A 23,402-nucleotide genomic window follows, 5' to 3' on the forward strand; every position below is an offset into this window, starting at 1 on the left:
AGGTCTCCACACTCAGGCAGCCTCCATGCTTATATTCTACTCCAGGGAGAGAGACCCCAAATGTAAATACATCAGGAAATTGCAGTGAGTGAGAAGCACGGCCTCTACCAGCTGCCATAACTCCAGAATTCTCAGTGTCCATCATTTTTTTCTTAAAAATGTTTTGCATCTTACAGGAATAGACTTACAAACATTTTCTTCTTTCTGTTTCCATCTTTATAATCCACTGGGTTATGTAGATTTCCTCTGGTTCTGTCTGATAGTCACAGACCCCAAAGGCACCACAGAAAAATGAAATGGGCTATACTGTACTCTCAGTGGCACTGCTCTAGTTGTGGTTCCTTTTGTTTGGTGCTGGCCTTAAGCACCTAAAGAAATTAATCTTTCGGGCCTTTGATTAATTGCCAAACCACTGATTATTGATCATTGATGAAAACAGAAAATCCAGGTTAGGATAGCTCGGTATTCGCTTGTCACACTGTGGCACAGCAAGAAGGAATAGTTTCTACACAACATCTAATTCATCGTTAATGAAAAATGATGCAGAGGAGGAGATAGTGGGGATTTATCTCAGTCAGTTTTGCTTCGATCTCCAGGGCTGCTTCTCCTTTTCCATAGAGACTAATTCCAGCTGATGGGTTGAGGCCTAAGGCAACATGAAGTATGAAGTCTAAAAATCTGATAGAATCATTAATGATTGATATTCCAGATACAAACATAGCTGGACACATGAGTGGGTCTAGAGAAATAAAAATGGAAATTGAGATTTGGAGGTCAGAAATGACGTAGTTCAGTTCAGCAAGCATTTATTGAGAGTATACTAGGTTCCAGCAAAGCAAAAAGTCAAGGTCCCCACTTCTTAGTAGCTCACAGTGTATTGAAAGGGCCAAATGCATGAATTGATCACTTCAGTAGATTGTAGCAGTTTTGAAAGTGGCTAGAAAATCAAAATGAGTAATCGTGGGATTGATAGTGTTCTCTGTGATGTAAGGTGGGTAAGAACCCCGTAGTGCAGGGTTAAAATTGTACTAGCTCTGCCAACCCCCATGAATAGATTCATAAAGGAAGAAGCACTTGGGGATTGTATGTTATCAGTCTCTTAATTTCTCACAGATGAAGAAACAGAGATTTTCAGGGTCTGAACATTCTCTCCATTTGTTATCATAGGGAACAGTTTTGGGTAAATTAATTCTTGATTTCATTTAACAACATTTATTTGACACTTAGGGCTGTACCAGGTACCAGAACACAATAATGAGTAAGAGACAATCCCTGCTCCAGGGTTGTCCTGGAAGGAGTGAGTGGAGACTAACAACCACACAGACACTTAAAAACACAGATAATTCATGTTCTGTAGTTATGCACACAGTGGAATGGGAACATGGTGAGGGTGCCTTCATCTATCAGCAGGAGGCAGGAATGACTTTGCAGAAGGAGTCTAGAGGGAGTCTGGAAGCTTCTATGAGTCAGGTGTATTCTCAAGAGAAGATCTTCCTTGGAGACAACAGCTGTATGGTGGAATGGAGGTATAAGAACGTGACATACTCAGAACCTCCCAGGCTCCCAGTGTAACGGGGCGGAAAGGCTGGAAAGGGGTGGATAACACACAGTGATAAAGAAGTCTGGCCAGATTCTTGTCCTCAAGGATCCCCAGAAGGGTGTTATACAAGGTCAGTGCCATGATCAGATTTTTAAGGAAGAAAGAACACTTTACAACACAGATGAAGGCCAGAAGCAGGGAGACCAGGGGCTGCTATAGCAACAAACAAGATGCAGAGGAGGCCTGTCCTGGGCCAGTGTGACAGAGAAGGTGCACGTGCTGGTCCCCAGATTTGGTCAGATGTGGATAGTTAGAGCAGAGACTCTAGGTGGATGCCAAGGGTTCTGGGACTGACCAGTGTGTGAGTAGGTGGGGATGTCTTTCATAGAGAATCAAAATAGGAGAAGGGGGAGTTTTGAAGGTAAGGATTTCAGTCTGTGTCATGAGAGGTCCAGAGAATAGATTTCTGGTAAATAGTTGAAGGTACTGGTTTGGTATAGAGAATGAGGCTTGGGCAGAAGAGTACACATTGGAAATGAGCAGCTGTAGGTGGTGCTGGAAGCCACGGAAAAGACAGAGGAGTCACAGGCCATAAGGCAGGAAAAGCAGTGTGGGGCTCTTGTAAAAAAGGGCATCGAATGGTCAATGCAGGTTTTATAAGGTAAGGCTGCTTTGGTTAAGGAGGTTGCCTAAGTAAGAACTGAATTAGAGTCTAATTCATTAAATAAGCATTTGTGGAGCATATTCTATCTGCATGGCTTGACGCGGGAGAGAGAGCAGTGAACAAACCAGGCAAAGTCTGTTTTTGCCCTTCCAAGCTTATCAGCTTAGATGAAGAATCACATATTTAGTTAATCTCCACAAGAGTAAGTGCTGCAAAAGAAAAGTATAGGGTAATTTAAAGTATGTGCTTCAGGAGGGGTATGATGCAGAGGCTGGCACTCGGTCTGTGGGGTTAGAGCAGCATCCCCGAATAAATGACATTTCAGTTGGACTTAAAGGGTGAGTAGGCAAGACCCAAGTGAAGGGATCGGGAAGGCACTCCAGGGAGAGAGGGTGGGATGTGCAAAAGCTCTAGATGGCAGAGTTTTTGCTTGAGGACCTGAGGATGCCCGTGGGGCCTGAGAAAGAGAGACGGCTGGGTGCTTGGGGTAAGGTAAGGCCATGGGGGACCCAGCTCCCCATAGCACACCTGGAGGCTACGGCATGAGGCTGTGCAGCTGCCACCTCTCCCTGCCTGTAAGCAGAACACCTGGAGGAACTGGTGTGTAAATCCAGCTCTACTCCAAAAGAAAGCATTTTGACAGCAGCAGGATCCTCTAGTGAATGGTGAACCTCAGGCAAGAGAGTTTCTCCTTTCTTTGGCATCCACTTGGCCCAGAAGGAGCCCCAGAGCCCCATCTCAGAGCCCACCACAGGGCATTTATTGAGAAGTGATGAGGAGGTGATGTTCACAGTGAAGACAGTGAGAGTTGTCTGGATTCAGAAAGAGGCTGTTCAAGGAGAAAAGAGAGGCAGGGAAATGGAGCAGCCAAGAAATCAATGTGTTTTGGTCAACACAACTCACCTGGGAGTATAACATTTTACTTCGGCAGCAACAGCAGAACGTGCCTCTTTAGAGCTCAGCATGTCCGGGAAAATCTCAAGAGTCAAAATCCAGGCCTGGTACATACTGGTTCCGACGTGTTTCTTTTGTGAAATGTAACAAACCAATTGGGAGAATAACTTTAGAAGGAAACTTGATTGATTTCTCAAAGAAAGCAAGAACTCCTATGAAAATTTATCTTAAGTCTATTAAAGCCATTCTCCTAGGCAGCTTTTAAGAGAAACTAAGCTACATTGCAGTTCCATTTTGCAAAAAGCCTTTAATTTGTTGTCCTACATTTTTGGCCTTTGTTTCCATGATGCCTGTCTGGTTGCTTTATTAGGTGAAAAACTGGATGACCAGGTGCTGTAATTCACTGTTGTTTTTTTTCCCATTGATGCCGAGTAAGTCTTTATGTTCCTTCTAGCCTCCAAACACATATTTTGTAGTAATAAGCTGTCTTATTCCAGGTAATGATTTAAAGATGAAATATAGGTTCTTCCAGATTTGTGGTCACACAGAAAATTAAAATTGCCAAAAACTTAATAATACCTGGCTTTAGCACTTAGTAACAAGGGGACCTCTGAGCCTCTGTTTACTCAACTCTAAGATGGGAACAAATAAACCTCCAAATACTAAAGAGAGTGTTTTGGAAAATGAATGATACAATGGATGGAAGAGTTGTAAACTGTGTCACCATCTGTGTGTACAAGTATTACTATGATAGTAATTATTATCACTATGACCAAGAAGATTATGCACACTAAGCCTCAAAAACTTTGTGTCTGCCATGCAAATTCTTTAGAGACTTCTTCTTCATTTCTGTCCTCTCCCTCAGTTTTCCCAGACACTCATAAGAATAGCACCTCAGACACGCAGGAAGAAGTGTCCAGCCCCCCCGCCCCTGTACAGTGGCAGTGTAAAACTCACAAATTTTACACAAAAATGGAAAAGAAAATGAATACTGAAAGAATTTAGATGGTGACATCATTGTCCAAGAATTAGAAGATATACCCATTGGTTAACATTTAATAATGATTATATTGGGGATTTTTTTGGTGTGTCTGCTGAGGGGCACATTTAACATCCACTAAGTTTATATAATCTGGTACTTTTGTAAAGTCAGTCCTCTTTTCTCCCGTTCTCCACTCCACAGCACGACGAGAGCTCTGCCTCCTTCCTACCCTTTCAGCAATGGTTTCCATTACTGGGTGTAAGGCATTCCCTGCTCTTACAGATGAACTATGAAAAGTCATGCACTGACCAAGTACTACAGGATAAGAGAAGTTGAGATGCCCTAGGGCACAGAACAGGCCTTTGGTTGGGCAGGCAGAGGGAGGAGTGGCAAGGAAAGTTTTTCTACATTCTGATTGGAAAATCCTTTCTCTTTCCAACTAGGTGACTGTGACGGATGGCGGCTCCTCTCCCAAACAATCCACCATTTGGGTGGTGGTTCAGGTTTTGGATGAAAATGACAATAAGCCCCAGTTCCCTGAGAAGGTTTACCAGATCAAGCTGCCAGAACGTGACCGAAAAAAGAGAGGAGAACCCATTTATAGGGCTTTTGCGTTTGACAGAGATGAAGGCCCCAATGCAGAAATCTCCTACAGTATCGTGGATGGAAATGATGATGGAAAGTTTTTTATTGACCCTAAAACTGGCATGGTTTCTTCCAGAAAGCAGTTTACAGCAGGGAGTTATGACATCCTAACGGTAAGATTTTCCTGAACCTCAATAACATTCATGGTCGGGGGAGTTATATTCTTACTCATGTATATTTGTTTGAGTAATAAATCTTTAGACTAACAGGTGCAGCCACACAGCTGTGGAAGGCTACTTTCTGTTTCAGTGACATTTTTAAATAATAATACCATTTCCCTTGGTTGTGTCCTATCAGCAAACCTCCTTTGTTCCCAGGACACAGCCTGCTTCATCACATACTCAGCCACACTTCCTGCAGCCTTAAATCATTTCAAGGTGCTCAGCATAGGTGGAAACTGAGGGTAGGAGATTACCAGAGTGATATATTACACCCACCACTCAACATATCACTCACTGTGTCCCCAAGACTTCCCAAAGAAAACAACTCTTGTAACTGTTGACAGTATGATAGGACATGAATTTAGCTGTGAAAATTCTGAGACACAAATCTCAGCTATGATTATTCTGCCTAAGCCGCAAAAGTGGGAAAACTTAAGTAAAAAATACATTTTTCATGGTTAGAAAAATTTTAAAAAACAAAAACAAAAACATGAGCACTATCTCAAACAGAGACTTAAATTCCCACATCTAAAGTGCCAGCCTGCTCCCACCACCCACCCCACCACCACTTTAGAAAAGTAGCACCTATGCAAGAAAGGGGATTGCTCATCCTTACAGGTAATGCGGCACTTTCCTAGGTCCCAACAACTGTCAAGAGTTAGCACCATCTGCTGTCCTTCTCTTAGTTTGCAGCCTTCTCTGCTGTATACAGGCAGTCCTGTATTATTTTCAAGGATAGTCTGAGTCCCTTGATTTGTCTTTTCATTCTTATGGTCTGGACTTGGATTTCTTCCCTACTCAATAACGTATCCAGAACAGTGGGCAAAAAAAAGAAGATAATAAAAAACTGGCCCTATTTCTACCATTAGCAGCTCTGATGTAATACATGCTACTATAGTTATGTGAGACTTGACAATGGGAGTCTTTGAGGACTGGATAGACTATGGTGGATACTGTTGGTGCCCCACCAAGATCCCCTTCACCAGGCTGGTGCAGCTACACCTCAACTGCTGTGAGTATTGGCTAAGGGCTCACAGCTGCCTCCTTCTGGGGAGAATCATCCTTGGCTGAACTTCTTGACTCAGGAGATTCCACACTCCCACCCCACCCAGCCCAACAGCCCATAGCCAATGACACAAAAGTCCAACCCCTTGCTGCCCCCCGCCCCCCCCCCCCACCCCGCCCCATGGCTCCAACCCAGGAGTGCCATTGAGGATTCAGAACTCCCCATGGGGTCAGGTGGAGGAGGTTAAACTTCAGCTGAGACCATACCCTTGTTTACCATCTTTCTCCATTCATCCTGCTTCATTCAGTCCATTTCTCCTGAGAACACTTCCCCCGACCCTCAAAATGTTTTGTACTGAAATTTCTGCCTCAGGCTGTGCACCTAAAAAACCTGACCTAAGGCATGTGTCTTCCAGGGTCTTCCATCTCAGAAATTTGCTGGGGCAAAGTGGTCCTCCATGAACACATAACATTTGGGCGATATGAGTTGTCACTGTTTTTAAAGGCTATAAGGATTAGCCATGCACCTATAAATGTTAATTTTTTAAGATGTGATATTTTGAAATCCTTTTTTTAATACTGATTTTTAAAATTTTTGTCAGTGGTTTTTGCTTGTTGGACTTGAACCATCATTGAAGTCCAGGACAACATAGCAGTCGGTCTGCACAGCTGAATGAGGAGATCCACTTTCTTCACTTCTTTTATAAGACCATAGAGAAGAGTCATTAGTACCCTGCTCCCCATCCCACTGTCTCCAGAAGCCCGTGCTTTCACCAAGAGAGTTCTTTACCCCTTCAGAGTTGGCATAACTGAGGGCTTCCAAGGAGTTAGAGCAAGATCTTTCCCACGCCTATCCCATCACCCTCCTGGGATTCTGAGTGAATACAGGGCTTTCCCTGGAGTAAAGCAGAAGGAAGGAGGTCCACAACACGACCACACACATTCTCTCATCATTCTCACTTAAGGATTCACAGCATACTTTATTCCCTGTCAAGCATCACCATGAGATTTATAAGGAATCAAATTAGCTATTCCTACTTCTGTAACTATCAATCATGCCCATAAAACTCTAAAAATGCTAAATGCAACTTTTGGTTTTCACACTTTCCATACCTGTAAAGTTGTGGTGGTTCAGACCACCTTCCAGTGATTGTGATAGGGGACCTCCACGTGACTTAGTTGTCTCCCCCAGTTTCTGAGCACATTCTCCTCAGATTTCCACTCTCCCTTCCCTTTGCTGACACTGTGATGAGGATGGATTCTTGGGCCAACAACGAGTGAGTGACAGACCCAAATTTCCAAAGGGATCTGAGCTCTAAGACTTATTTCTATGTTCTCTCCATGTGTGAGTAGATAAAGGCAGTGGACAACGGGCGCCCACAGAAATCCTCCACGGCCCGCCTCCACATTGAATGGATTAAGAAACCACCCCCTTCACCTATACCGCTGACTTTTGACGAGCCGTTTTATAACTTCACAGTCATGGAAAGCGATAGAGTCACCGAGATTGTGGGGGTGGTATCTGTGCAGCCAGCTAACACCCCTCTGTGGTTTGACATAGTTGGTAAGTTCAAGTCCTCCAGAGCAGTATTGGGCAATGTAATCGCTGACTGGAGTAACTAGCTAAAAAACAAAAACAAAAACAAAAACAAAACAAACAAAAAAAAACAACCCACTAAACGATTAGTGCTAAGATTAAAAGATGTATAGTGCTGGAATGCAAAAGAGCCAGTAAAATGAATAATCGACCTGTGCTTTCGTTCCAACTCTGTAGCTAAAGCTGAACAGAAAGTGCTCTCTGGCTGGATTTTCCATAGTATGTTATTTACTGCAATCTTAATGTCTTTCTGTGTGTCATTTAAATTCTATTGTCACACTTGGCTAATCTCATTTCTAAATGTATTGATGGTACTAGACTTGCTGTCCTTCATTTCTCTCTTTTTCTTCACCTTTTTTCTGCATTCTGTTCTTTTTTTTTTTTTCTGCTCCCGACTGCCCTGCTTCAAGGTGGCAAGCATGCTCGAGAGATGTTCTATATTCTACAGACAGCTTGTGGGCAGAACTGTTCAACAGAAGGTACCCTTAGCGCAAACACATTTGCTAAAATACAGCTATCCAATCTGCCTTTTACGGGTTTTTTTTTTTTTAAGCAAATTAAATTACATCTTTCATAACTGCCTGTGACAGGCTGAAGTGCAGCCCACAGATTTCATACATGCCTTTAACAACTATTGCATTACCCGTATCCACTGATTCTTTTGTTTGAGGTCTGATGGGGTTTGGATTTGGGGGAGGGGTTGCTCTGATTAATTTTTTTAAAAATTTGGGGGGGGGGCTTTTGAGGTATATGGGCTTTTGTTGTTTTGTTTTTACCATTTATAGGCTGGGTTATGTAACTGGGCCTTTTCCAATTGAAAAATAAATTAAAATTTATCCCCACACCTCTCTTTTGCAGCAGTAAGTGCCATTCATAGACCAAAAAGCTCCACCAAGAGGGTCCCTGGCTGCTGTCCACAAAAGTAAAGGCAGGAAATGGGACCTAGATATATAGCCAGTGAGAGCTTCCTACAAGAACAGAATAGAGAAAGCAGATGGAAGCATACCGGACAGACCTTGGGAGCCAACCTTTAAATTCCTTGAAAGAAAGCAAGCAAGCATGGCAGGCTGCAAAAGGAGAGGGCAAAACAGCGTTCCTGACCCCTCCCCCAATCCACACACAGGCTGGGAGAGGCGGTGCAGGGCAAATAAGCGCCGAGGACCAGGAAACAAAACAGACTTGTAGCTCCAAAGAGAGGGGGGAGAATGTGCCAGCCCGGGATCTGACACTGGGTTGAGCTGGAGCTGACTTCCCACGGTTCTTTGTGGGAGGCCAGGAATCCAGAGACCTGGTCTGCAGGAATCATTTCCTTCCATAAGTCACTGATGGGCAGGAACCTACCTCTCTTCCTGGGAATGGCTGGTTCTGGAGAAAGCATTTAGAACATTCCACATCTGTTGTAATGAGGCACAGGAGAAGAATGCCCTGTGGCCTCCAATCAAACCTCAGTAGAAGGCCCTCTGAGCTCCCCCAGAATGGGAGTGTTTTCTGCATATTTCATTTTATGGAATGCCGGTAGAATGTCTTTGTTTCACTTAGTGGGCGTTAATCAAACCATCCCTGTACATGACCATCCTCCATTCCGAGCTTTCAACTCCATCTTCGTCTCCACTTAAGCATTTGAAATGGAACCTCTTTGGATCCATGAAAGACATCTTCAAGTCTGTATCTTCTCAATTTTCAGCCCATTAAGTTTTTATCTGATGCAGCTTCTCCTTTCTTAGTGAAACAGAGGGTGGCACGTGTGCATCACCTAGTTGTTTGTCACCTCTAGTGGTTCCTTCACTGCTGCTCCCAGGCAGAGTCCTAGAAAATGTGTCTTAGTTTCCACGTGTGTCCTGGTTCCAGACCTTCAGGGACATGTGCAATAGTGATTTCTTTTAAAAAGCCCTGGGATGCCTGAATAACTCAGTCGGTTAAGCATCCAACTCTTGGTTTCAGCTCAGGTCGTGATCTCTAGCTCGTGGGATCAAGCTCCTCATCAGGCTCTGCACAGAGCACGAGTCTACTTAGGATTCTCTTCTCCCTCTGCCCCTACCCACTCCCTGTGATCTCTGGCACGTGCTCTCTCTCTCTCTCTCTTTCTACCTCTCTCTTTCTCTCTCTGTAATAAATAAATAAATAAGTAAATAAATCTTTTAAAAAATAAATTAGTAAGTAGCTCAGAGAAGAGTGCAGTCAAAACCCAACAGGCAGCAGGGCTCTTGATGTGCTCTCCTGAGCAGTGGGAGAACTTGCTGTCTCTCATCAGCCACCAATTCATCTCCACCCTCCCCTGGCACTCCACTTTGCAAGCTCCTCTACACCCAATAGCACTGCTTCTCTCCCCTGTGTGATCCAGGCATGCCACCTCCTGCCCTGCAGCACATCCCACTACCTTCCCCACCTGCCCCAGGAATCCCTCATTTGTACCCCACTTCAAAAATCCTATAAGCACATCTTTCTCTGACACTCAGTCTGACCAGCAATTTGACCCAGGTATCCAAGTCAGTTTGCAATTCCTCAGCATTTCAGCATATGTGTGTGTATGTGTGTGTGATTGTGTGTAAATAAGCATGCCTGGTAATGCTGCATGTAACCTTACATGCATGTTTTCACATTAGCATTATTAGTGGTATTGTGTATTTTCATTTGTGTTGATCCAATCTCCATTCTTAACCCTTAAGGTCAAGGTCTTAGTCTCATTCCTTCTTCCTGTCCTTGTTTCTGTTGATTGCTTCAGGGTGAGTGGAATAAACAGTGGTGACCAATGGAGATGCTCCAGGCAGCCAAGCATGAACCCTACTAATGCCTCTTGAGACCAACTCAAAGTCAGCATGACCTTCTACTGTATTCCCAGCCATAGCAACCATAACACCTTTGACAAAATGAGAATTAGTGCAAGAGGAGAGGGGAAGTTTACAGATGACAACCCTCCCTGGACGGAATCCCTTTAGGCTGTTCCAAATACACAGACAGGAATCATTATCAAAAACATAGCACCAGTGTTCATGTTTTTCCATCTTCGTGTTTCTAAACACTGCACTCTTCCTAATCCTCTCAGTATTAATGCACCAATGCACAGAGCGGTTCTCTTAATGAAGACCTACAGGGTTGTCCCTCTAGTCTAGATGCTTCCATCACAGAGATTTCACCATAGATCTGGTAACATCTAGCTGAGCTTCTCCTGCAAATTGAACTAACTGGGCCCGATGCCCAAATAGAACATGATTTTATTTCCATCCCCAAATCCAGCCAACAACATCTTGAAACACTGACTCTGTTTCACCGCAGAAGTTAAATCTTTTCCCCAGGTGCTGGGGTTGCTCTCAGGATCAAGATGATCCCCCTTCCATCCAATCCTCCTTTTGAGAATGCTTTCTAATTGAACAGTCATTTTTTTTTTCAGTTTGCTGACAGTCTTTCCCCTTCTCTAAAAACCTATTGTTTTCCTTATCATATTCAGATGTTTCCTTCTCACTTTCAGGATTTCTTGCTTATTTATCCTTGGCCATCCAGACTCTCCTCTCTCTTCCCTTTGGTAACTAAGCATCTTCCTTGGCCAAGCTAACTCAAAGGGAAAAGGCAGGGAACAGCACTTCCCAATGCTTAAGAAACTTGGCAGTATACTGTCGTTGAATGCTGGCATATACCATCGGTATGGTTCTGAAAACGAGATCTCAGGTTTAAGTTTCAGTCTTGCTTGGGTATATACTCTGTGACTCTTCCAAGGGAGTCAGGATTTGGTTCCTTTACAGACCTATGGCTTTTAGACACCCATCCAGACATTCCAGGTTACAGAGCATACAGCATCCTGGACTTAGCACTTACAGTTTACAGATGCCGTAACAAATGAATTCTCATTAAGTAAGCAGAAATAGTGTTTCTGCATGCTTTTTCCCCTGGGAGTATATTCTTCTCATTTCCATATTTCAGATCTACCTGATTCTTATTTAACTGCATTCCTTTTTCTCCTACAGTATAATTCACAAAATCTGTGGCAAACAAGATCTTGTTCCCGAATCTGGACCCCCGTTCCACGGATCTGCCAGTCACTTTCCTGTTCCTCCAAAGGGACCACTGTTAACAATACTATGTAGTGAGACCCTCTTCAGCTTCCAGAAACAGAAGCGCTCCTTGTAACCCAGTGAAGAAAGCTGTAATTAAAAGGAAACATAATAAAGTTCAGCTGTTCTGTGTTTAAACAGCCCAATGCACAGCATGTTCCTTCTCTGTGTTAAAAGGGAAAGAAAATGAAGACAACAAAAATAGCCCATAATCCTTTGTGGCTTTATCACATAACATCACACTTCTCAGGAGACTGTGATTCAACCCAGCAGCTCCTTGATTTACATTCTTTTTAATGTGTGCAATCTGGTTCACAGTTCATTCCCCATATCTTTATCCCAATGGCAAATATTTGTATTGTAAAGACCACCATTATTACACACTTCAAACAATCCCTCGTCACCCACAGTTTGATGGCGGATGCTGCCACCCACTTTTCTAGCTTTTTGCCTGTTACTTAGGGTAAGAAAATGGTTTTCCTGTATATAGTAAGCACTTAAAATATCTTTGTTTGTTTTCCTTGAAAACAATTCTCTGATGGCACAAGCTAGCCCACAGGTCCAGCTCTAGCCAAAATACCTCTCTGTGGTGCAGGTATATAAAGATCACCTTGGCTCATAGTTTGACATAGGTTCCTACAGACTTTGGCTTCAGGGCTGCTTCTGTCACATAAACTTAAACCTGTCCTTGAACCTTGTCCCCAAGTGGAGCCATCCCTTAGAGTTGGATCAAATGGGCAAGGGAAACTCTTTGATAGCAGTAGCAGAGGCCTGTTCTCTGACTACAGATTGAGTCTTTTCTAATCAAGTGGCCATGTTTCTTTGTCAAAAAACTCTTACCTACCCCTCCTGAGAGAAGCCATGTCTGCGTACCATTTCTGACACACCTGTTTATCCATTAGAGTGGCATTTGCTCAAAGACATTCCGTTGACCTCAAATTCTTCATTTCTCCTCTTTTGTACTCTGTTCCTAATTTGATCCCAAAAAATCCTCCCTTTTCTCCATAGCAACAATACAGGCCATAGGAACACATCTGAAGAGGTTTTAAGGAATAATTAAAGGCCTAAACAACACTTTGAATATCAATTGTTTTAAGAAAATGAATTTTAAACCAGATTCTAGAAGGGATTTTCCTTCCTATCACTGTTTCCTGACCTCTACCCAGCATCTCCTGCCTTCCATGTAAATAACCTTTTCAGCCCCATACTGTGCTTGCTTCATTCCAAGACAGAAAATTATTCATGATCAAACCATGATCAGTGTTTAGCATTTTTCCTTAAGTTTGATGTACATGCTGAACTTGAATGAACAGCTTGTGAACGACTCCCTTAATTCATTGAGATTCAACTGCTTTAGTGTTTTGGAAGCCTCTCACACAACACATCCCCCTTGGTGACTACTAGATTTTGATTGGTGTTTTCACAATTACACACAGAATGGAACAGAATCATATGCTAGGGGAGGGGCCTGCAAGCTTCTCTAAAGGGAAAGTGGTGTGCTACTCACCACTGGATCTCATTATGGAGAGATGGTGATCCTTTGTACCCTTCTTTAAAGAAAGAGTTGACCAGATCATGATCTAGTGCCCTGCTGCCCAGCTTATTCAAGCAGTAGCTGCTGGCTTCAAGTATTTTCACTCTTGTCCCATATTTGAAGCTTTCTAGGACGTTCTGACTTGTTATGTTTAACTTTAGAATCCACTAGAAATCCAGCGTTCCTCTTCTGCTCTTTGTTTACTCTATCACACCCGTCTTGACCAAAAATGGTCACAGAACAATGTCCCCGACATGAACTATCTGTTATGTGGGCTGTTCACAACCTCGCTTTTAACCATCTCTGCCGCACACCCCTGCAGCAACGCTCAGGCTGTGACTTTTCTAATTTCCCACTTTGTTGAAACTCAGACCGGCTCGGCAGTGTCCTCCCCTGTCCCCACCTTTTGTTTAGCCTAACGCTGCTGCACTAGCACACTCTGGCTTTGCATGTTGTGTTACTGGCTCTGAGGAAGCACATCTTATTTAAATGGAATGCTGCTAGTGAAAATGGACTCCTTCCATTTGATAGTCTCACCCCAGATGAATTGGACATGGTTTCCTATGAAATGAAATCACCTTTCAGGCTAAAAGGGAGCCTGAGAAATGAGCCCTGGGGGAGAGATATGGAGTCGTTTATGAAATGGGATGCCTAAGTGGTAGGTTATTAAATTGTGTGAGGGTTGATGGTGAACTGCTGGTCTAGATTCCATGTCCCTTGTCAGAAATTCATTTTAAAACTGAGGGAAGATTTTGAGAAACTTGTTTCACATGATCTTGGTTTAACTAGGAGCACATGCCCTGGAAGTGACTATCAGAGACTGCTCGCCATATTGATGGACTGAGAGACACTTCACAGGCTCTGTCTCTCAAGCTCCCCTTGATCTGCTTTCCATTTGCCTATCTCCCTACCCCTTTAGAGGTTTCTAGTCCAGAGTATTGGAAACAGTAATGGTGGATGAGGGAGATACACACACACATACACACACACACACACACACAGAGGCAGGAAAAGAGAGAGCTATAAAATATTACAGCCATAAAAGTAGCCAAAAATGTTTTTTCATAGGAAAAGTGACTAATAAGGGCACCTCAGTGGCCCAGTTGGTTAAGCTTCTGCCTTTGGCTCAAGTCAAGATCCAGCTTCCTGCTCAGTGGGGAGCCTGCTTGTCTCTCTCCCTTGCCCCTCCCCCCACTTGTGCATTTTCTAAAATAAATAAATAAAATCTTTTAAAAAAGAAAAATGATTAATAAGAAAGCACAATCTATATGCCGTTTGTAAAACATGTAAATTTTATGCCATTGAGCCCATGAAATGATTATGTATTTCAGCACAGAGCCCTGAGGAAAAAGTCGGGCAGTGAGGGAGACCACATAGGATTTCCCCATTTAAACAGGAACTGAAACTGGAAATCTTGGCTTGCATGTTCTCTAAATTTCATTTTCATTCATCTTTAAATGGGAGCAAACCAAAGTTTCATAATTTGCATAATTTCCATTTTTCCTTGACCTACAAATCTCCACCTTCAGAAATAATTGACATTGAAAGATGACCTTTTGCTATATCCTAACCCTGCCCCCATCCTCCCAAAATAATGTGATTTCATATTTAATAAAGTAGCAATCTGGTTAGGAAAAGATTCTAAAAAATGATTTTAAGTGTGATTTAAAATATGAAGTAATACCCACCCAAGCAACACAGGTAATGGCATTTTACTCCTCCCTTGCACACAGGTCTGACATATTTTATGTCCTTCCTTTGAAACTTTCCATGGTGGGGCATCTGGGTAGCTCAGTGGTTGAGCATCTGCCTTTGGCTCAGGTCATGATCCTGAGATCCTGGGATCAAGCCCCACATAGGGCTCCCTGCAGGGACCCTGCTTCTCCCTCTGCCTGTGTCTCTGCCTCCCTCTCTGTGTCTCTCATGAATAAATAAATAATACCTTTTAAAAAAAAGAGACTTTCCATGGCAAAATTTCTTTTCAGAATGTACCAGTTGATAGCAAATGATTTTTCTTTGCTCATTAGGCTGGTGATTCAAGATGCTTGAATCAGCCTTATGTTTTATATCATGTGGTTATCAATAGGAAGCACTCTCTTTGAAAGAGATCTATGACATGGGGCTTGCTTCCCTGTTAAGCCTGATTTCTTCCCCTTTCTCCTTCTCCTGCTCCTCAAAAGAGTTTTTTGGACTTCACATTAACTGCTCCTTAGTAAATCAATTAAAGGTATTAATTGGAAGATGAGTCTCTTTTTAGATGAAATTTCTGAAAAATATATCATCTACAAGTAATTCTGTGGTCCCCCGTATCTCCATAACTTTAATTAAATGTCAAGGGCAATTATGTTCTCGCTAGCAATTAAATAATCTGAACTGTATATGACAGCTGCAAGCAATAAGTATTTGAAATATATATGACCAGGTTTTTGGTTTGTTTGTTTTTATGTAAACCATATGATTTATTTTTTGTCACTGTACATCAAATTCTACTAGTTCAGGTAAAATTCTCTTTTCCCTTAAGTCATTCACTTATTTGTAATTGTAATATTGTAGAAATTGTAAATAGTATTGCTCACTGATCAGCAAAATGAAATGCAAAGTAAGTTGAATGTAAGAGAAGCCAAGGTCTTTTCTAAAATATGAAATTAAATAAGTGCATTGCCCTATGTGCTGTAGCTAAATAAAATTACTATCCAAGAACAGAATTAATTGACATCATGGAATTTCAGACTAAAACAAATAGAGCTTGTGAACATGTACTGATACTTAATTAAAATCAGTCCAGCACTTGTACCATTATCTTTTCTCTCTCTTAAAAAAAAATTCATGTTAGGAAAGATCATAAACTACATTTTAGTTCACAGAGATGGAAACAGCTACAGTAATTTCAAAACGCCCCGTATTGGCTTAGTACATTATTCACAGATTGTAGGCTATACTTGGTCTGATGGAAGGGGGAGGAAAGTTTTCTAAACTTTCATACTGATTGCTTTATGAGTTGAAGTCACATAAACTGATGTATTCTTCTACCTTCTTCCTGATTTCATTTTGTAAATCTGCCATAAACTTGCTACCTTTTTGGGCAAAAAAATAATTCACACTGTCAAGATGGCAAAAAAAAAGTTTTTGTCTGTAAATATCCCAACTGCAGATACAGAATTTTTTATATGAAACTCAATTTTTTTTTTGCTTTTTCTGATTTTCTAGTATTCATACTTTTATTTCTGACATCTATGGGAGGGAATCTGAACTTTACCAACCAAATGTTTACCATCAATCCTAGAATAGATTTAAGAGTGTCTACACATTTTTGTTATTAATCGGACTGTTTGTTTACTTAGAATTGAATCTATGTTAGAAAAGCAGAAAAGTCTACAAATTCTTAGCAGAAAAACCATAAGGGATTGGAGGACATATTTAGCTTTCTAAATATTTTAGTGGGTCAGTTTATACTTTACTTCTCTAACATTAGTACTGAGGATTTTCTTTGCAATACATTATTTTCTGTGACATTTGTAAGGCATTGTAGAGGCTGTGTTTGGAAATATAAATTAAGTTGGAAATAAAGAGGTCCCATTTAAGATGTACAAAATTGAGCCATAGGGATACCTGTCAAAAATATTTCTATATAAGAGCTCTCTTTAAAGCTATATGCTTCAATAGATGTAATAACTTCTCAGATATGCTAATTGAATGTTGTTTTTGTGAAACCATCAGGGGGGAATTTTGACAGCTCTTTTGACGCAGAGAAAGGTGTTGGGACCATTGTCATTGCAAAACCTTTGGATGCAGAACAGAGATCCATCTATAACATGAGTGTGGAAGTTACCGATGGGACAAATGTTGCTGTGACTCAGGTAAGAGGTCAAATTACTAAATGGTGAGAATGCCCAATATTCTGCTAATCAGTGGCTCAAGTGATCAAAGAATGTATTGGAACTAGTAAATGATGTTTATGGATTCCTCCTTTAAAAAAAAGAAAAAAAAAACATTTAAGAGAACAACCTAGAAAAAGAATTCTGTCAATGGTGTTGTATCACTTAGCTGTGACTATTCATGCATGGAAGACTGATACGTGTTTGCTTCTTGATCAGTTGCTGTAGATTTATCTTTTTGACAACAAAGTCAACTTTCCTTGAATTTACAAAGGAGAGGACGTGTATATTGTCTGGGTCAATGCACCAGTGTATTCTTTACCTTTCATTTGTCAGTCTGAGAGTTAGAGTTAGAGGCACCTAAGAGTCTAAATTCATTTAACAAAGTAAGATGAGTGATATGTCCAAGGTCACACAGGCTTCAGTAAGAACAAAGACTGATTTAGGTGCCCTGGCTGCCATCTCTAACACTAGCCTCTATGCCAATGGTCCTTCATCCTGGCTGCACAGTAGAATTCCCCTGATCATGGGCCCCAGGGTATCAAAACCACTGAACCCTCAGCCCCATCCACAGAGATCCTATATGATTCTAACAAGCAGCCAAGGGTGAGGGCCATTGCTTGGACTCTCTTGAGTGTTGATGAAAGGGCATTGAGAGCAAGGAGGGGGAAAAAATCTCTAGATGAGACTAACACAGTGTTAGATATCAATAGGGGGGCAGATTTACTCTAAATATAAGAAGAGTTTTTTAGTTTTCTATTTTAGCACCAGAGGCCATAGGCTAGTTACTGGAGAGGACTGGCACACACGCATGTCCCATCCCCCTTCCATTCTCCCTGCTTCTCTCTCCTGTTCTCATGACCCCAGAAGCCATCACTAATCAATCAAGGTTCTTTGTCCTGCTCAGCCCAAATGTGCCCTGAGATGACTTAACACAGTGTTTCGGAAGCAAAGACGAAATTGTTGCCAACCCTAAAGTTAGCAAATGTTGATTTGAGAGGTGATGTAAGCTCTTGTAACTATGTAGTTTTAAAAAGGAGGAAGATTGTTTCACGTGCTGCCTCTTAGTTTGAAACGGTTTCAAAAATACAGTAAGACTTTCTCCTTTGAGGCTGTTCATAATCATAAAATGGTGAAATTTTAAAGAAACATTAGCGTTTGTTTCTACTTTACTTCTTACCTTGACTTACTCTACCTTTTTCTTTTCATTCAAATACACTGAAACCCAGAACATGATGTGCATGAGACAAAGCAGCCAGATGTGATGAGTCCTGATCCTTCAACCCATGTCTTTTCCTAGGATAACTATACAGCCCTAATTACCCGACAGAGTCCCATTTACACCTGTTGCACTGGTGTAACTATTAATAGTTATCCCATTCACTCTTAACATTGCCCCAGTTGGAACAATAAGTTATATAGACTCCCTACTTAAGTCTGTACTGCTTCAGAGGATATTCAAGACTAAAATACAGACTCCTGGAAAGGACACCATGGTTGAGATCCAATGGGACTCACACAATCTAAAAGCAAGCCCCAAAGACATACAAAGCAACCCACTGAAAGATTGCTAAGTCTTTATTGCTCATTCTACTCTTGGAACTGGCCATTTCTTAGTATAGCCAACCTCAACATTTTAGCACCGTTTAAAAACACAAGACATATTTGAGTAAAATACAAATAAAGCATGGAACCATACTCATTTCCATACCTTTCTCCAGGATTTTATAACAGTTGGATTAAATGGTAATTCATTGTGCCCTGAATGTTTTAAGATACAAAATAAATGTGTTTAGGGTGAGTGAACAAATAGTAGTTTGTAGTCAGCAGGGCCTTCATGGCAGGTAGGCTGGATCTTCAAAGCACACAACTGATTCATATTAACTGAAAAAAAAAAAAGTCCATGAAACTCTTCTTTTAGAGTTTCATTAGGACCAGATGAGAAGCCATTTCACAGCATGTATTCCACAAGTATTTCTTGGTTTCATACCATGTGATAAGAGCTATGCTAGATGCCTAGGGTCACAGTGAGTCAGTTTTAAAACCAGATGACTGATGTGCACACATTTAAAAAAAAAGTTAACTTGGAAGCATATATTATAAGACAATGGACACATTGTTCAAGTCCTACTTTGGCTGATTTTAGTTCAGATGAATGCACCTTAGACTTTTCTCCAGAGCCTATGGGAAGAGTTAGAGAATTGGGGTGAAGTTGGAGTTTTCCTTTGGCAAGGCCAAAGCTAAGTAGATTAATGAAAGGTAGCAGGAGATTTTCTTGTCTAAAACTGCCAAGTCACTCTGTGTCTCCACAGGTGCTTCTCAAGAAGTAAGAATTAACTATTTCCAAAGTCTAAACTTGTGTGTCACCATTACTACCACCAGGAAAACTCCGTCCTTAAGTCTGTGTTTGGGCCTGAATACTACCCTGCCCCCAGCCTCTGTCAGTCCAGGCCTCTGCTCACATTTGCCACAGCTCCTCTGACAATAAAGACAGAAGCGGCTCTCTCAATTAGTCAAAGCATTCAGTATCAAGAACATTTTTACAAAAAGATGTTTTGGTAAAAAAAAAAAAAAAGAGAGAGAGAGAAAGCATTCTAGATTTCTCTTAGAAATCACTAAAGCATGCTCCACTCCATAACCCTAGGCAACTTAATGATTCCACCATCAAAGAGATACCCTTCGCCATATAACTAAATAAATGTTTTGTAGCCCAAAAACACCTGTTCAGTTTTCCTTTGGGAACTTTTCTCTACTTTGTTCCTTTGGAATCATAAAACATCTATGACAAGGGCTTCAAATCAGCCAGAAACAACATGTTGAATTTTACTTCACAAATGTCAAATAAATCAGAGCCTCAGGGATCTCTGTGTATACATGAAAACCCTTCCTTCATCTTCATTTTTATTCTGTTGTCCCAACTTGTAGGATTCTTGTGCCTCAGAGCTACAATATCTGGCGGCAAATAAATATCCTTTTCCTTACAGAGATTCCCTAGCATGCGTACAGAATATAAAAAGGTTCTGTGGATTTCAAGTTCTAAAGATTCCGATGTACTAAATGAACACTTAAGCAGATGACTTTCTCCAGCTAAAGTAGGAAGAGATGCACCAAAAGGGGATTTCAGAGATTTCAAATGTGAGATGATTTGAAACATCATTGCTAGGTCAGGTATGGAGGAGGTGATGTGGCAAGAAATGCAGGTAGCCTTTAGGTATTGAAAGGGCTTCCAGTTGTCAGCCTGCAAGGAAACAGAGACCTCAAGCCTCCAAACTCGAGGAACTAAATTTGGTTAACAACCTGAATGAGCCTGGAGCTGACTTCTAGAAAGGAACACATCCCCGCGGACCCCTTGACTTTGATTTCATGAGACTCTTAACTCAAGTAAGCCGCACTGTACCCAAACTTCTGACTTACAGGAGTTAACAGGAGATAACAACGGGTGTTGTTTTAAACCAAGTTTGTGGTAATTTGTTATGTTAGAAGTAGGAAACTGTTGTCATCTTCATTTTACAGAAAAGGAAATTGAGGCAAAACAAGATTACGTAGCTTGAGTAGATCAGGTTTCAGACGTAGGTATCTGGATTCCAGAGGCTGCTCTCTTAACCACTGCACTGTGCCACCTCTCAAAAGCAAGGACAAATCTTTGTTACCTATTCTAAGGCAGGAAGAGAAACTCACTTGGCTCTACTACTTATGAGCGGGGGACACTTTTTAAGATTGCTTCCTGGGGGACACAGTGCCACCTATGGTTGTTAGAATGTCTCATAGCCAGCCATACATGCAGAGGAGAGAGCAAAATACCCCATCCCCTCATTGCCTCTGCTCAGCCTGATGAGTTTATGGGCCACAGGGACACACTTTACCAAGGATGAGAAATTAAAAGGTTTAACAACTTTCCCCATGTATCTATCAAACCTATATGAGCTATTGTGTCTTCGTAGCAAGTGTAAGTAAATTTAGAGCATGGCTCTTCCAAAGGATCAATGGATGGAAAGATATAATAATACATAATGCCTGATATTTGCATAGTGAGACTTAACCAAGCTTCTTTCTTAAGTTTCATTCATTCCCAGCAACTTACCGTGAATAGTTAAATCAAATATTATCATTATACTCATTTTTCTGGTGAGGAACCAGCACACAGATTGGTTGGGTGACCACCCTAGGTGTACACAAGTAAAGAGGTCCAAACCCACTTTTTTCTTCTCAAAATCAGCTATCTCTGAAAGTTTCCCTTACACATCTGTATATACAAAATATATGATTCATTAGGGGAAGCATTTGCTTTAAGGGAAGGAGCACTGACCTTGAATCAGGTGACCCAAGTTTAAGTCAGCACTTAACCAGTTGCAGGTGGCTCTGTCTCTGTGAGACTCAATTTCTTCTATGTAATGGGGATAATACCTTCCATACTTCTTGGGTTATAAGAATAAAATCAGGTCTTTTTTTTTTTTTTACTTTTTAAAACATTTTATTTATTTATTTGAGAGAGAGAGAGAGCACAAGCAATGGGAGGGGCAGAAGAAGTGGGAGAAGCAGACTTCTCACCAGGGAGTCCAAGGTGGGCTCCATCCCAGGACCCTGGGATCGTGACCCGAGCCAAAGGCAGACACTTAACCAAATGAGCCACCCGGGCACCCCTAAAATAAGATCTTTTGAGATATCTTGAGTTGTGTGATGTGCTGGACACATGCAGCTTTTATTATTAGTCTCATCCTCAACTTAAATTGGAATAATAAACCTGATAACTATAAAATATTGTGTGTGCATCTTTCATAGTTATTCATGAAAGACAGCAGAGATATTCATGCCCAAATAATAATCTAAAAATTACATTGGTTTGATTCAAGGACTTGTGACATGTACTTTGGTGATTTTAATATGCTTTTCTTATTCAAGTCTTGCTTTGCTTTATAAATATAGGAAAAACAGCTTGTATTTGTATGCTCCACAGCCAAACCTTATATTAAAAATCTTTCAGATAAACTCCAAATTTCTTCAGCCCCACAAAAGCAGTTAATTGAGTTAATTAGCCGCAGAGGTTTTCTGCCAAAGAGTGTGTTTTCAAGGGGGCTGAGAGGTCTGGGACCAGCATTCCTCAGGGTAGCCTTGCTCTTCACAGCCTTGAGGATTCCATTCTTCTTTTGTCTCTAAGCAATGCGTTGGGAGTTCCTTGCTGGTCTCCTTCCTCAAAATGCAGACTTTATCTTGAGGATTTAGACTTTTTCTTATCCTTTCTCTCCATCTTGCTCCTGCTTTAAATTGAATTACTTTTTAAATGAATTACTTTTGCCGAAGCTGCTCCATGATTCCCTGGATGCAGGAACTCCCAAGAGATACTTCCTTTGTCTTCTTTAGCATCATCTCCCTCTTAGTAGGTGAAAAAGGAAGTAGCCACAAGCTTCCTTGTACATTTACGTTGGGAAAAGGCTAGAAGTAGTACAATTCTATAGAATAGAATAGTAGTACAATCTCTATAGAATTGTAGAGATCAAATAAGGCAGAAAGCCAACTCTAAGGTGAAACTTTCTAGTAAAAAAATAATGACAATAAAACTTCACTGAATGTCATTGATTTTTGTCTAACAACTTACAAGTAAATCAGCTTTTGAAAATGGATTCCAATTTTAAAGGCAGCAGGGAACTTTCTATTTAGAATGATCCTATGATTAAGGTTCCCAGAATGAGAATGGTCATATCAATTATCTCTTGTGTCAGTTAGGATTTCTGTATAGCAAGACATATAATATTTGCATGCATAACTGTTCATATACATGTTAGGTGCATTTATAATAAATGTGTATATAATTTAAGTACACATGGAAATGGTAGAATGGAATGAGTGTAGAGTTAGGCTCTATATGAACTAATTTAAACTGGCCTTGCCATTGGAACTTTGGGCACCGCCCCCCCCTTAACTTCTCATATTCTCATTTTTCCCATTGATACCCTGGAGACCATAAAGCTTAAGAAATGAATATGATGTGGATTTATAAATTGTTAAATAAACAAACCAACATGATTTTTCTACTTATATATTCAAAAACAAAATTTGTAAGCTTGGAGAGAATACAGGGGGCATTACTATTGAAATCATGTAGAATGTTTTAAGTATTGGTTTCGAAATGCCAACAGAGGCAGAACACAGTTTCAGTAATTTAGGATTTAATTGGTTCTAATAAAAGACAGAGGCCTTACTCTATAACTCGCCCCATGGACAGTTCATTCCATGAGCCTTTGTAAAGCCAAGCTTGGCATCTACCCATACTTAGCTTAGATGAGCCTGCAAAACCCAAAGTGTTTGTGGTGGGCAGCATTGAATCCAGCTCTGAAGAGACTTCCTACATTCAGGTTTCCTCCTGCTTTGATTCCATTGTACTTCTTTGGGCCTTTCAATTACCATTTTGAGCACAACATCTTTGAGAGTTACTTTGCTTTGTTTGTTAGTTCAGGAGCTCAC

The 23,402-nt window shown here is 41.1% G+C and overlaps 1 protein-coding gene and 1 long non-coding RNA gene across 4 annotated transcripts in view; one reads left to right on the forward strand and one right to left on the reverse strand.

The window, feature by feature from the left end:
- FAT3 (FAT atypical cadherin 3) overlaps positions 1–23,402 on the forward strand; it is a 652,630-nt gene that overhangs the window by 520,712 nt on the left and 108,516 nt on the right. For 2 of the 3 annotated variants that reach the window (XM_072794993.1, XM_072794994.1), the window contains exons 5-7: positions 4,524–4,838; positions 7,245–7,455; positions 16,786–16,925. In XM_072794993.1, coding sequence (XP_072651094.1) covers positions 4,524–4,838; positions 7,245–7,455; positions 16,786–16,925 — 666 coding nt within the window. Of the gene's footprint in view, positions 1–4,523; positions 4,839–7,244; positions 7,456–11,447; positions 11,686–16,785; positions 16,926–23,402 lie in introns of those variants that run through there. The other variant, XM_072794995.1, reaches the window with a different exon arrangement.
- Positions 653–13,204, reverse strand: LOC140615150 (uncharacterized). The gene is made up of 3 exons (XR_012015836.1): positions 13,042–13,204; positions 3,108–3,229; positions 653–1,508 (listed from the first exon to the last, which is right to left on the reverse strand). It is a non-coding gene; the product is annotated as an uncharacterized lncRNA (long non-coding RNA).

Source organism: Canis lupus, chromosome 23 (assembly GCF_048164855.1).
Source record: "Canis lupus baileyi chromosome 23, mCanLup2.hap1, whole genome shotgun sequence".
NCBI classification, from domain to species: domain Eukaryota; kingdom Metazoa; phylum Chordata; class Mammalia; order Carnivora; family Canidae; genus Canis; species Canis lupus.